Source organism: Neovison vison, chromosome 13, assembly GCF_020171115.1.
Source record: "Neovison vison isolate M4711 chromosome 13, ASM_NN_V1, whole genome shotgun sequence".
Taxonomy (NCBI): domain Eukaryota; kingdom Metazoa; phylum Chordata; class Mammalia; order Carnivora; family Mustelidae; genus Neogale; species Neogale vison.
Genome location: NC_058103.1, coordinates 85,889,020 through 85,903,820, shown reverse-complemented (window position 1 = coordinate 85,903,820; position 14,801 = coordinate 85,889,020). Strand labels below are relative to the sequence as shown.

General features: G+C 56.4%; 1 protein-coding gene across 1 annotated transcript; it reads left to right on the top strand.

The window, feature by feature from the left end:
* Nucleotides 1-4,148: 4,148 nt before the first annotated feature.
* ITPKA (inositol-trisphosphate 3-kinase A) lies at nt 4,149-12,861 on the top strand. The gene is made up of 7 exons (XM_044229911.1): nt 4,149-4,637; nt 10,998-11,094; nt 11,180-11,396; nt 11,526-11,730; nt 11,939-12,040; nt 12,285-12,356; nt 12,471-12,861. Exons 1-7 carry the CDS (start codon nt 4,149-4,151, stop codon nt 12,672-12,674), a joined length of 1,386 nt encoding a protein of 461 aa, XP_044085846.1. The 3' UTR covers nt 12,675-12,861.
* The last annotated feature ends 1,940 nt before the right edge of the window (nt 12,862-14,801 follow it).

The following is a 14,801-nucleotide window of genomic DNA, read 5'->3' as shown; positions in this document are numbered from 1 at the left end:
AAATTGTTCTTACTGCGCATACACAGGCGTGGTGGCACATTTTGTTTGTTTTAAACGAGTGATTCAGATGGTGAAGGGTCAGCAAACGCTGCTGGATCCCTAGCCCTGCTAAACTGTCCTAGCCGGCAAACCCAGCATATTCCCACCAGGTGTGTCGATAATGGAGTGAGAGATTGCATGGGAAGGAAGAGACACGCAGGAGCAAGGAAAAGGCTCTAGGGTTGTCAAGTGAAAACAGCCTTTCACTCCTTATCCTGGAGGAAGGAGACCTCCAATTCTTACCTCCCTTCCCCCAAGTTGCCTTTGGGCCCTGGCTCTGGCCAGCCCTCCAGCACCCTGTCTAGTATGCTCTGGGCAGAAAAGGGCATCAGACTGGGGGGGTGGGCTGGGGAATGGGTGGGACGCATGGAGCAGCTGAAAGGGCAAAGTCTCACCGACAGTCCCTTGGAAACAGCCATTTAGCATCCTGGGGCCTGTTTTCTGGTTGGGTCCTTTCTGGCTTCCTTCCTCCAGAAGATGATGTAAAGCGAAACACCACCACCCCAAGTAAGGAAGGGAGGTCGTTATAGGAGCTACTCATTCCTGTGTCCCTTTCACCTAGCCCAATGCCTGCTTTGAGGAAGCTGCCCAGTGGAAATTTGCTCTGTGAATGAATGAATGAATCACAGGTATTGTCACAAAACGCTGGAAACCCCGGGTCAGTAAGACCCTTGGAAGACACCAAGTCCCACAGAGTATGTCTCTCAGAGTTGCTGACCAGAATGAGACCTTGTACCACTTAGTCCAGCGGAAGATTTGCCACCACCCTGTTCCTCCCTCTCCCCACCCACAAACACACAGAGACACACAGACACACGTACCAGGGAGGCTCTGCTCTCCCTCGGAAGCTTTCAAGTTCCCTCAAAGCGAGGGCTGTGTTCTATCCTTTTTCCCTCCCTGCCTGTGGGTCTTGCGAAGAAGAGACTGGCACTCTGCCAGGCCAGGGGTGGTGAGCAATGATTTTACCCTGGTGCCCTGCCAACCTGGGAGTGGAGGGAGCAGGAGCAGAGCTAAATGAGGCAGGCTGGGGAATGAAACCAGGCCCCCAGAAAACCCTCACCTCACACACCCCCTTTCCCAGGCCTCCCCCTTTTCCCAGCTCTTGTGCCCAGTGTTGTTACCCTCTAGGAGGTATGTAGCTCCCAGGCCTGATAAATCCTGAAGGCCATGGGGAGGAGCAAAGACTCTGATACTCCAGGGAGCAGGCCTGGGGTGTGGGGTGGTGGTGGTACAGGAGGATCCATGAACTGAGATGGAGAACAAGAAAAAAGATTATTTTTTTCCTCAGATACATATAGCTGGCCTTGTGGATAAAGCGGTCGGACACCAATGGCTTTTCTCAGATCAGCCACCTCATGACCATCGAAACCTTGAAACATTCCTCTCTGCCCCCGTCCCCGTTTTCCATTTTTACAGCTCTGAAGAGGCCATTCCTCCAACTACATAGTAGTCTGATTTTCTCCACAGCCTTCTACGTTCTTCGTTCTTCGCAGAGTCATTTACTCACAGCCTCAAAGACTGTGGAAACTGAGGCACAAACAACAGGATTCCAGGTTGTGAAAGGTCATTCCTGGCTCAACTAAGAGGACAAGAGAGCCCCCTCACCTTGTCCTCCAACGGGTGTCCCTTCTGCCTTCTACCTTCTGCCTGTGGGAGGTAGAGGCAGACTCTCCCTTCCTTGGATAAGGAACTAGAGACTGAACTACAAGATGCTAATAAAAGAAAGTAGGCATGGCACAGGAATAGAACTTAGGGGACCTAGCCAAGACACTCTCTGGCTTTTCCACCAACTAGCTCTGTGGCCCTGTGCAAAGATTTTAACCTGCTGGTATTGAGCCATCTAACTCCTTTGTTACTTATCCTGTATTTTGAGAAGAATAGGGTGCATCTAAAGGCCTTTCCCACTCTAAAATCTGTGAAATGCACTCTCATTTGAATACCTTTTCCCAGGTTTTCCCTCACCTTTCCACTGTAGGATACCTCCTCAGTATGGCAAAGAGCTCTTCTTTTTTTTTTTTTTTTTAAGATTTTTTATTTATTTATTTGACAGAGAGAGATTACATGTAGGCAGAGAGGCAGGCAGAGAGAGAGAGAGGAGGAAGTAGGCTCCCTGCTGAGCAGAGAGCCCGATGTGGGACTCGATCCCAGAACTCTGGGATCATGACCTGAGCTGAAGGCAGTGGCTTAACCCACTGAGCCACCCAGGCGCCCCGGCAAAGAGCTCTTCTTTGGTTGCTGGGCTTAGGACAAGTGCCTGGTACAAGAAGAAAAGGAGTTGCCCCTGAGTTTTCTCTTGGTAGCCAGGACAGAGATACATCTCCGGCCTTGTTTGTGCCTCCAGTACTGTCCACACATTGACTGGCAAACAACTTTGACAGGTGCACAAAACATCCTTGCTGGCTCCCTCCACCCTGGATTTGCCCCCAGTCTTCCCTTGCCCTGACCCAGTAGGAAGGTCCTACTGAAGACCAGGGTAGCCTCCAAAGAGGGAGGAGGTGAATACAGGAGACATGGTTGCTTCTGGGCTTAAGCTCTAGATTACACCCCTCCCACACACCCAGGCTCCCAGAGAACTCCGTGTCCCAGAGGAGGTCGCCATGTGATTTCCTAGACCCTTTCCAGAGGACCTTAATACTCAAACTCCTGTATTTCCTTCTTTCTTTCACTCCTGCATTCCCTCCTTCCCCTCCACTCATCCTTCTACACTTTGACTTTCTTCATCAATTCCCCCAAGATCTTCTCCTTTCTTCTCTGTTGGAGCTTTCCATTCTCTCTCTGAACTCTCCTTTTCTCTCCTCCTGGGCCATCCTTGAATCTGGCTGAGAGGAGATAAGCAAAGGAAAGTGTCTCCTTTTGGTCTCCATCAGTATCAGAAGCAGTCCTTCTGGGACACCCTGCCACAGGGCGCCCAACAGGCACTGGCCACCTGAGGAGGGATCTGCACCAGTGGCATTTGGGGGAAGACAAGAAATATCGTGAAATACAAACTTTGACTCAAAGCAGCCTTGCAGTTAGCTGACCACTAACTTGTCAAGTGTCTGAAGACCTGAGCATCCCAATGCCACCATGAGCACATCGCAGTGTGTGAAACCCTTGACCAGCAGCAGGGTTCTCTTCTCCCATCACAGCCATAGCTCCGGGTCAGGGGAGGTTCTCCTAAATCTACAAAGGGAAGAGACTGCTTAAGATCACATCTAGAGTGTGACCAACCTGAGACTGGCTCTTTCTACCACCCACACTAAAACTATTCCAGGGTTTTCTAGATTTTACATCTTTTCATTTGATTGTATTCTCACAGCAATCCCGTGAGGTGGACAACAGCCCTGAGGAGGAGAAGCAGTAGTTCAAGGAGGTGAGACAACTTGCTTTTATGGTCACACAGCGGACTCCAAGCTTCTGAACTCCATAGGGGAAGGAGGAAGAAGGGCTGGGCGCCCCCGCCCGCCAGTAGCCAAAGGATGCTGCCCAGGACTCCGCCGGGACACCCGGAGAGACTCAGGCCCCGCCCCCTGACCTTGTTCTCTGCCCGCTGGGGAGTAGGGAGCTTGGGGGAAAGAGTCCTCAGGTCGTTCCCGGGACAGAGTCCTCACTTAGGCACACGCCTTGGGGTGAGGCTTCTTCGGGAAGCTGATGGCCTTGCATTCAGCGCAGAAGGGGCCCCGGGAGCGTAGGAAAGCCCGGAAACCTGGAAGCCTTCGCCCTGGGATGGATGGAACGCGGAAAGGAGCCGGAGGGACGGGGCGGGAGAGAGAGAGCGGGACCATCTCTAAGACCGTGGGGCCCGGAGGCGGGGCGACCCCTCCCGTCTCCTCGAGGGCGGGCACAGGGGGCCCGCGCGAGGCAGGCCCCTGCTTTGAGTCCGCAAGGTCTGGATTTCCCAGCCACCTGGAGGAGCGACAAGGAGCTTCCCCGCGGGGCAAGGGCCCTTGGAGGCCCGCGCTTTCTCTGAAAGTGAAAGGAGTGGGCGGGGGGCGCGGCCGAGGCGGGGCCCAGGAGGGCAGGCCGCGCAGGCTCCGCCTCGGGGCAGTCTCGCGCCGGGGGCGCCGAGCGTCTCTAGTCCTCGCCGCGGCGCGGGCTGGTGGGCTCCGCTGCGGCTCGCTTGCGGGGAAATGACCCTGCCCGGGGGCCCGACGAGCATGGCGCGGCCGGGAGGCGCGGCGCCCTGCAGCCCGGGGCTGGAGCGGGCCCCGCGCCGGAGTGTCGGGGAGCTGCGCCTGCTCTTCGAGGCGCGCTGCGCGGCGGTCGCTGCCGCCGCCGCCGCAGGGGAGCCCCGGGCCCGCGGGGCCAAGAGGCGTGGGGGACAGGTCCCTAACGGGCTTCCGCGGGCTCCCCCTGCCCCGGTGATCCCGCAGCTGACTGTGACAGCTGAGGAGCCGGACGTGCCCCCGGCCAGCCCCGGGCCGCCGGAGCCGGCTGGTGGCTGGCTCCCGGCCGGGGGCTCCTCGCACCTGCAGCAGCCGCGCCGCCTCTCCACCTCGTCGCTCTCCTCCACTGGCTCCTCGTCGCTGCCCGAGGACTCAGAGGACGATCTGCTGAGCGACAGCGAGAGCCGAAGCCGCGGCAACGTGCAGCTGGAAGCCAGCGAGGACGTGGGTCAGGTATGGGCCGCGGGGGCGGGGCCAGCGCGGGGCGCGGGGGCTGCGCACAGCCGACCCAGCTCGGAGCTGGCGGAGGACTGACCCCGGCTCTCAGCTCCCTCCGCCAAGGTCTGACCCTCACTTCTTAGCGGGGGCACTGGGGTCGCAGGGAGGCGCCGGGCCGACCTCCTGCCTTGGCAGTTTTCTCCGGGCTTCCATCGGCGGGTCTCGGCCCGGGCCCTAGGGCGTCTAAGAAGGAGAGGCGGGAGGAGTCTGCGACCTGCCGTGGGCACCAGGTGGGGCGGAGGTGCAGATCGTGACTTGCGAGCCGGGAAGTGGGGCTGGAGAGATCGGAGGGGCTTGGACTTGCCCGGCGAACTCTCGGAGAGAGAGGGGCGAACGAGTCTCCCTCCTTCCCCGCCCCCTCTTCCGCGCGGCGGCCCCACCCCCGCCGTTGCCACGGTTTCCCTCTCCTGAGTGGGAGTGGAGCGGCGCTCCAGGCTCTGCTCGGGAGCTGCCGCCGTCTGCTCCCCGCGCCCGCACGAGGCGTGGACTCAGAGAAGGGGGGGGCTCGGGGTTGGGGGCTCCAGCAGAGAGTGGAACGCAGCCCTTCCCCGCTTTACTGCTCCTAATTAAAGCCGGGAGAAGGTAAACTGAGGCTGAAAGCAGGGGGATCCTCCTGCTAATCGCCGCCTCTGGTAACCTCGCTGTTCGGGGCAAGGTTTGACCCCCGGATAACCCCGGTCAGGGTGCAGCGGAGTCATTCCCAGTGCCTGCCCCTTAGGGGTGTACAGCGCCTGGGATAGCCATCTTGTCCCCTCTTTTTAACCAAGGCCAAATATTTTAAATAACTACCCGCGGTCAGGGTGAAGGAGTTGCTCCAGATCCACGTTATGCAAGTGTCCCTGGAGCGGAGGGAGAGGCGAAGGGCGCCCCGCAGGCTCTGGTGGCTCCCGGCCCACCCAGAAGGGCGGTGAGAGCTGCGGACGCACGCGGGGGTGGCCTGGGCGCGGTGCGGAGAGCCCTGAGACGCGGTGTCCGCCTGCTGAACCCGGGCTTCACAGCTCTGTCGGACTGGACGAGGCGGAGGAGCCCCTGTAACGACTTGCAGTTATCTGACTCAGTTACCCGCTGAAACTTACATTACCCAGAGGGCAGCGTGATTTTTAAGGGATACAAGGGAAAAAGGTCTTCTAGAGCAGGAACGCGCGCGCGCGCCACCCGCAGGTGTAGGGTGCTGGGAGTCCCTCTCTTCTCCTCTGGAGCTAAGGATACCCCTGATCCGTGATCATTCCTAGTACAACCCCGGCTCCTACAGGGATGCGGGTGCCACCGAGGGATTTCCAGGGCGGTGGAATGTGGGGCAGTGAGAGGACTCCTTTCCCACCTCCTCCGAAATGTGGAGCAGTAGGTCTGGGTGGACCACTGCCCTGGTCCAATCTCTGACAAGCCGAGAAGCGGGTGCAGAAGAAAGTACGCCAGGATCGCAGCCCTCCCTCCCGCCCCCGCTTCCCTCTTCCGCCCCCAGTCGGAGCAGCTCCCGCGGCCCAAGCCTGCCTACAACGTAGGCAGCCCGGCTGGGGTCAAGACTTCGGGGACCAGTCAGCAGCTGTGCCCCGGGCGTCTTCGGCTGATCTCTCCCTCCCCAAGTTCCGCGGTCTTCCGGCGTGGCCAGGAGCTGGAGCAGATGGCTGCTGAGGGCCCTTCCAGCTCCAAGGCTGCGGCTCCCAGGCCTTCCCAACCCCCAGCCCGCCGGGGCCTCCCCGAAGGCAAACAGCCACGGCGGTGGCAGATAAGCCAGTAGCTGTTGACAGAGGCTGCCTGCGTCCGCGTGGAAGGGCCCGGCGCGGACTTTGCCTCGCTGCCGTCCGGGAGAGGCACAGAGCGCCGCCCAGGTTGCCTTTAGGGCTTCCCCGATCAGAAACCGGAGGCCGTGGGAGGGCGGTAAAGGATGTGCCTGGGAGAAGGGTCATGCAGCAGCCCTGGGAGCTGCGGGCTGGCCAGCCCCTTACACTCACACTCGGGCCTAGGCACCTAACGTGCTAGCTCAGAGCGAAAAGCCACCGAGAAGGCTCTGCCTTGCCTCTGCCTGGCACACAGTCACACGTGGCACATGGTGTCTTGAGTTATGTCTTGCTTGGGTTCACTCAAGACAGAGGCTCCGTCTCCTAGAAGCACCGCACATTCTGTCCAGAGCCTGGGGCTGGGCTCCCTCTCCACTGCCCCCCCCAAGGTAGTTAGGACTGGGCAACCTGCATCCCTCCTGGGGCCTCTCTTCTCCTAGAGGAGAAAGTTGTGGGCTGGGGAAACCCAGACACTTCAGGAGAGGAGTTGGGGACCTATCCCCAACAGCAGCTGGCAGGACTGTATTCTTTGGCCTTGTCTGCCTCTTAAAAAACAATGTTGGGGTGTTGGTGTAGCAGAAGACAGGGTGTTTGGCTCCCCTTCCCTTGGTTCTCTTCTTTCAGGGCTCCAGGATAGGTAAGGAGACCTCGATGCCATCCTGTCCTGGACCCAGAACTCCCACACTTCACTTTTCACTAATTATAGAGCTGAATTTAGGTTAACAGACTTCCTTTTTAAAAAGCAAATGCCCCTGGGAGGGTGAAGTCGTGGGTCACTTATACCTTAGTGCAAATCATTTTATAAATTTAAACTGATTGCTCTCACTACCCCACCACCACAGGGAGTGCTGATTTGATAGGGCAATGGGAACATGAGGAGGGTGTTGGGCTGGGAGAGGGCTTCAGCCAGAGATGGAGTGGTTAGAGGTAGGAGTGGGAGTCAGGAGGTATAGGGACCAGGGTCCATTCCAGCAGAAGATACACTAAGTATCCGGTGTGATTTAAGGAGTCCTCAGGCCTTCCTTCCAAAAGCTTGGCTAAAGGAGCGTTGGAGGGTAGTGTCTAGCGGTGCCCTTCCCAGAGAGAGATGCTCCCCTGTGCAGCCCCAAGGGTGGAGACCAGAAGGGGCCCCTGAGACTTCCTCAAAGACTCACATAGTCAGCTCTCCTGGGTTTTTGGCCCCAAGATGCCAAGATGCCTTTGGCTGTGAGTCGGTTTCCCAGACTAGGCTCAGCAGGAGGTCGGGTCTTTGGCCCTCTTTCCAGCTAAATTTCACTCTGTAACATAACAAATCTGCTTTCTGATATCCATACAATAAAAGCCTTACCTGCTCAAAAATATCTTCCCTGCTGTTGTTCGTATGCCAAAATCCCCACCCACTGAAGAATGACTCTTCAAGAGCCTTTTTGGATACATGCATTTTTATCTGCATTCTGTTCCCTGGAGGAGGTAGCTCCCTAAGATGGGTGGTGGTGAGTTCATTGATGCTTGCATAAACTCCTTCCAGGTTTGGCCATATCCATTTGCTGGCAGGGAAGCTAAATCCTGTCCTCCCAACCTCAAGGGGTGGCTTGCGGGGAGGGGCTCAGATGAAAGCCCTTTGTAATTTGCAGGGCTGGAACCAGCCATAGTTGCAGGAACTAAATCCTCTTCTACTGACCCCAGTTCCCATCTTCTGGCTCCACTCACTGTTCCTTCAAGATCCCAGAAGAAAGGACGGTGCAGTTCTCCCTTTGCACCTCACCCAGGGCTGTCTCGCTTTTCCACTGGGGTAACTACAGAACAACTGAAGGTCCCTCTAAGGACATTTGGGCCCCACTGACCCCAGAATTCTGCCAGTGGGCCCCTAAAGCTGCCTGAAACCTTAGCATTAAACCCATTCTTTTGGATGAACACAGAGGTATCCATCCAACAGAGGGGGTCCCCAGGCAGATCTCAGTGTGTCCCGAAAGAGCAGACACACCACCTTGTGGCTGCAAATTGCTTCAACTTATACAGAGCTATTTTATTTTAAAAAATAATAATAATTTATTAAATTTATTTTTTGTTTTTATTATTAAATAAAACAATTTATTAAATTTATTAAATACTGATGTAGGACTCTATCCCTCTCCAAAGGCAGAGGCATAATAACTGAGCTACCCAGGTGCCCCTATTCTGTTTTATTTTAAGAAAAGCACCAGCTGGGAGGGGCAGAGGGAGAAGGAGAGAGAGAGAGAGTCCCAAGCAGGCTTCATGCTCAGCACAGAGCCCAAAGAGAAAGAAGGGCTGGATCTCCTGACCCTGAGATCATGACCTGAGCTGAAATTAGGAGTCAGACACTTACCCAATTCAGCCACCCCCAGGCACCCCCTTCAAAGCTCTTTCTCACCCAGAGTCCCATTTGACCCCCAAAGGGAGTTTGGGCGGTAGCATGGATTCCAGAAACTGCCAGGGTAATCGGAACATGGGGAGGAGGTTGGGCTGGGAGAGAACTTCAGCCAGAGGCTGGGCTGCTTGAAGGCGGGGAGTGAGGGGATGTGAACTCCTCCAGGCCTTGACTTCCTTCTGTAAAATGGCAATAATATTACCACAGCAGGCACTTGATGTTCATGTGCTCGATTTGAAAATCACAAGTGGGGGAAGAGGGTATAAGACGGCGCCACTGAATACACATGGCACATACATCTTCCTGGAATTTTACTTGAGGATTTGGAGGTGGGAGAGTTTTATAATAAAACTTGGATTTATTATGCAGCAGAATGCAAACCTTGTATGTATTTAAAGAGGAAAAAAGGGAGTTTGAAAGAGATGTCATGCTTCCAGTGGGCTGCTTCTGGCTACACCCCCAGATCCCTGGAGGTTGGACATGTGATCACACCCTAGTGTGCCATGTAGGAACTTCAGTAGGAAAACAGGAGCAATGCTTTCTGATGGAAGATGAGAAGCGCCTGGCAGGCAGTAGGCGGTCAGTAAATGGTGGCTCGTGTTATGGCAGCAGTTCTTATCCTCCCAGAGGAAACAGGCTCACACGGATGAAATTTTCACTTGGGTTCACTCAGCTAAAAAGTGACAGAGCCACCAGATTCCAGTGCTCTGTCACTAACCCCCACCGCCTCCCCATGGGAAGGGGCTTTCTGGTCAACAGCCTTACCTTGCTTAGGCCACTGTACCTGTTTTCCCTCTCTCATTCACCTTCCTCTGATCAGGGAGGCTGGATTTCTAAGTTGAGTTCCAGTCCTTTAACTCTTGCAAATGCATACATAACTTCTCTTAGACAAGCACCCCTGGGAGGAGGCAGCAGACACAGCGTGGAGTGAACCTGTGTACTTCAGAGGTTGGGCACAGGACTGATGAGTCTTGGGTGAGAAAAGGAAAGGTCCAGAGTCTGAGAGCCTCTCAGGATTGGGTGGAGGCCAGAAGCAATGTTTGTGAGACAAGCAGTACACCAAACTCTCCATTTCCTCCACAGTTTCATATGAGATGACAGGCTCTCTGGATTAAGAAGACCAAGGGTAGGGGCGCCTGGGTGGCTCAGTGGGTTAAAGCCTCTGCCTTTGGCTCAGGTCGTGAGATCCCCCACATGGGGCTCTCTGCTCAGCGGGGAGCCTGCTTCCCTCTCTCTCTCTCTGACTGCCTCTGTGTGTACTTGTGATCTCTGTCTGTCAAATAAATAAATAAATAAAATCTTTAAAAAAAAAAAGAAGAAGAAGAAGAAGAAGAAGACCAAGGGTAGCCTGGCCCTAGCCAACTGGTGGGGAGGGAGATGGCCTCCAGGAACAGCAAGAGGGTCTTGGGAAGTCCCCAGTCATTCTTTTCCCAGGCCTTGCCAGGCTAGCCTCTCTGCTCTGGGCCTTTGCAAAGATTTGTTTCCATGTTTGTCTCTCTAAATGAGAGTAACCACTGGTCCAAAATCAATGAAACAATATCCAGATTTGTCCAGCTTCTGCTTCAAAAGGCGTCCGTGAGGGAGGCACAGGGGTGGGAGCCTGTCACACTAAAGCCTCATTTACTACTCATAACAACCCAGTGAGAGTGATTATTTCCCCATTTTACAGATGAAGAAACCGACCCTCAGAGAATTCTCAGGCCCCAGAATCTCCTGAGGCATTGTTAGAAATGCAATTTTTTTTTAATTTCACCCAGACCTACTCAGAATTTCCCTGAGGCAGACCTGAGTGTCTGCATTTTTTGAACATGGGTGACCATCAGGTGATTCTCACGCTCAGGAAAGTTCTAAATCCTTGACAGAACACTTTAGTAACCTACCCACACAGCTGGAGAGCAGACCTGGGGTGAAAACCTTCTGACATTAAGTCCAGAGCTCTTTTCCGCAGGAAATGGAGAAGCTGGATGTCTGCCATCACCCTGTGCCCGTCTCAGTACCCTTTGCACAGGCTCACAATACACTTTCCTTGAGTGAGCGAGTGATTGAATGAATCATGGGGCCCTAGCTGCTTGCGGTGGGCTGGGGCAGGAGGAGACCCTACACCAAGGGAGGGAAAGCTTGTGCATTGCTGAGATGCCAACGTGCACGCCGGGACCCTGTCGCTTTCAGAAAAGCCACTGGCAGAAGATCCGGACCATGGTGAATCTGCCGGTCATGAGCCCTTTCAAGAGGCGTTACGCCTGGGTGCAGCTGGCTGGGCACACGGGTGAGCACAGGGCAGGCGCCGGCGGGGCGGGCGGGTGTCCGGGAAAGGAAGGGACCGGGCAGCGCTAACTGGTGCCAGTCCGCAGGGAGTTTCAAGGCGGCTGGCACCAGCGGGCTGATCCTGAAGCGCAGCTCGGAGCCGGAGCGCTATTGCCTGGCGCGACTCATGGCGGACGCGCTGCGCGGCTGTGTGCCCGCCTTCCACGGCGTGGTGGAGCGCGATGGCGAGAGCTACTTGCAGTTGCAGGACCTGCTCGACGGCTTCGATGGGCCCTGCGTCCTGGACTGCAAGATGGGCGTCAGGTACACGTGCCCTGCCTGTCCGGGCGGGGGCACAGGGCGGGGAGAAGCGCTCTCCCGGGTGCCCGGAACCGCGCGGGACGGGGTCCAGGTCTGCGTTCCCTTACGCCCCACCTGCCTGCCCCTCCGCAGGACTTACCTGGAAGAGGAGCTGACCAAAGCCCGCGAGCGGCCCAAGCTGCGGAAGGACATGTACAAGAAGATGCTGGCGGTAGACCCTGCGGCTCCAACCGAGGAGGAGCACGCGCAGCGCGCGGTTACCAAGCCACGCTACATGCAGTGGCGAGAAGGCATCAGCTCCAGCACCACGCTTGGCTTCCGCATCGAAGGCATCAAGGTGGGCCAGGCCCGCTTTGCTCTGCAGCGCCCTGCCCTAACCCCACCGCGGTCTGTCCTCCACGAGGCCTCCTCTGGCGGCCTTCCCGCCTTCCCGCCTTCCCCGGCAGCCCACGCCCTGGGAGGTACAGCCACTCTAGCCGGATCCTCTCCCCTCGAGCAGAGGAGAGGCACGGGAACACTGACACTTCCTGTCCCACTTCCTTCAGAAAGCCGACGGCTCCTGCAGTACCGACTTTAAGACCACGAGAAGCCGGGAGCAGGTGATTCGCGTCTTCGAGGAGTTTGTGCAAGGGGACGCGGAAGTGCTGGTGAGCGCCGGATTCTAGAACCCTGAGTTGTTGGGGAACCTGAAACGGACGGGTGCCCCCTAGGTCATCCGGTCTGGTGCCCTCACCTGTCACCCCCATCGTAGCATTTATCGCACCCGGGGGCTTATGTCTTCCTTACCATGGTATCCTCCAAGCCAAGCATGCATCGTGGTCCCTGATGCTAGCAGAGGCTCGATTAGTATTTGGTTAAATCTGCCCTCCTACCCTATCCTGCCCTCTCCAGAGGAGGTATCTGAACCGCCTGCAGCAGATTCGCGACACCCTGGAGGTCTCTGAGTTCTTCAGGAGGCACGAGGTAAGAGGGGGTAGGACCAGGTGCGGGGCCTGTGGTCTGTGAGGGCTACAGCGGGAATGGGATGGGGATCTTCTCCAGGAAAGAGCTGCGACTTGACCATGTGGGGCTCGGCAGGTGATCGGCAGCTCGCTACTCTTCGTGCACGATCACTGCCATCGAGCGGGTGTGTGGCTCATCGACTTCGGCAAGACCACGCCCCTCCCCGACGGCCAGACCCTGGACCACCGGCGGCCCTGGGAGGAGGGCAACCGCGAGGACGGCTATTTGCTGGGGCTGGACAATCTCATTAGCATCCTGGCCAGTCTGGCAGAGAGATGAGGCTGAGCCCCCATTCTAACAGACCTTCGGCTGGGTCCCCGCCATGCATGCCAGCGAGAGACTGAAACCCCGCGGTGCGGGGCGGTTTACACTGTTCTGCAGGGCCAGGTGCCAAGGGACGCACTGCACGCGCTGGGGGCTGTCCCCCATACAAGACCCAGAGTTCCCAGAAACGATGGCACTAATTAACAGGGGGTGGGGGGTGGGGTGGGGGAGGGGTGGCTGGGACAATGGGCTCCTTCCTGGGCCCAGCTCTTCTGAGGGGGCTGTATATCTCTTTAGAGAGGCCAGATAACGAATTTTATTTCGCAGGCACTAGATCTATTGGTCTAACCTCCCACACTACAATGGACAGCCTTTCCCAATAAAACTCAAAAACACCAGCTTTGGTGACTCAGGCCTCCTCCCCTCCTTCCTCTGGTCTCTTTCTCACTTCTCTGGCATCCCTTATGTCCACTCAGATCACTGGAGGGTTTGAGAAGAGCTTTTTACTGGAGGCATTTGTAGGACTCGGGGCTGCCCAGGTGAAGAATGCTCATGGGGGAAAGGTAATCCAGAGAAGGCTTCCTGCAGGAGGCAGTTTCAACCTCTGGTCCCAAAGATCAAAGGCTGGGAGTGGCCAAGCTCGTCTCCAGGAAGCCTGAGCTGGTTTCCAGGATGGAGGGTCCAGTGGTGCCAGGCTGGCCTGCGACAGGCCCAGACACATAGCACAGACTCCAGGGGACAGAGGCTACTGGAATAACAAGCTCCCTAAAAGCCTGAGGAAGAGTGCAGGGAGAAATCACTGTTACCAACAGCGCCTGAGTCCTAACCTTCAGGGCCCCTTGGGGCCCAAGAGCCATAGGGGGATTCCTCTGGATTCATTTGGAATACCCTCTGAGGTTGGAAGTCCTTAGATTGGGGGGTTTTGAGACTAGAGGGCAGGCAGGGGTCAAGGAGCCTCCCTCCCTAGCATTTTAAGCTCTCCAGATTCAGTTTCTAGGCCTGTGGGGCTCTTAGGCCCTCCAAAGACCTGCTCTCCAACCCAGAAGTCCCTTCCTGCTCCAGGATGGGCCCCAGCTCCATTGGCAGTGGTGAATTCGGCACATCAGGGTCCTGTAATGGCGGGGCAGGAGAGCAGGGGACCACAGTGTTGTTCCGTGACTGCCCTCCTGACCCTCAAGATCAACATGGTCAAGGTGGGTCAGGGGCCACACCTGAATACGGTATCTGAGATGCTTCAAGATGCCAGCAAAACTGGGGTGGAGCTCAGGCTGGTGCTGCCAACACTGGGTAGAGGCAGGAGTTCATCCCACCCATGGCTGTGAAGGACCTTTCTCTCTGGACAACACTCCACATTCACACAGGCCCTGGAGAGCCCTGGAGAGGGCTCATCCGTCCACCTCCAGCAACAAAATACAGCATGTCCGGGTTGGTGCACCCAGGCTAGGGGATGTAGCCTAATAAGACTTCCCAGAGCAGTACCCCCCAAAGATCTGCATCATGAGTGGAGGAAACTGAATGAAGCCCATCAGGCACAGCCCCCCCTTTCCCTCATATGAGATGGCCCAAGGGTAGAGAGGGGGTTGGGTGGGTTATCACCAGGAGTCTGTCTTGGATGTGAAGATGCCCTCCAAGAAGGCCTCTAGGGCATCCACCTGCCCAGCAGCCCTCTCTGTAATAAGCAGCTCTTCGGGTAGGGAGGAGGAGCACCATGAGCTTCTCAAGTGCCACCAGAGGGCCCGTAAACTCCCTTGGAGCAGCAGCCTTCCCCACCTCCCCAGACCCCACACCTGTAGATATCTCTTGCCATCCCAAAGTCTCCAATCTTGGCCACTCAGCTGGGCCCAGTACAGTTCAGCAGGCAGCTCCTGGCGGCAACATTCTTGCAGGCAAAACCACCGCCAGAACTCAGAAGCTCTTGCCCTGATCTGTTTCCATTAAAGTTATATGGAAGAGCAGTTCCTTGGGGAGAGGGTTGAGCCACTCCCCCACACCCTGTGAGTTAGGATCACTCCCAAAATGTGGATGAAGTGATTTTCTTCCAGGTAGTGGCAGACCAGGCCTCTGTCTTGGGCCAGATGGAGCAGGTCACGCATGGCCAGAGGTAATGGCTGGCCCTGGGTAGGGCCGAGTGCATTAGTCCAT

What these genes read in the sequence shown, in the direction of transcription:
- ITPKA (XM_044229911.1), top strand. Translation starts at nt 4,149, where the DNA reads ATGACCCTGCCCGGGGGCCCGACGAGCATGGCGCGGCCGGGAGGCGCG. An exon ending in CCAGCGAGGACGTGGGTCAG is followed by an intron (nt 4,638 to 10,997) that starts GTATGGGCCGCG and finishes TGTCGCTTTCAG; the next exon opens with AAAAGCCACTGGCAGAAGAT. An exon ending in AGTTCTTCAGGAGGCACGAG is followed by an intron (nt 12,357 to 12,470) that starts GTAAGAGGGGGT and finishes GGGGCTCGGCAG; the next exon opens with GTGATCGGCAGCTCGCTACT.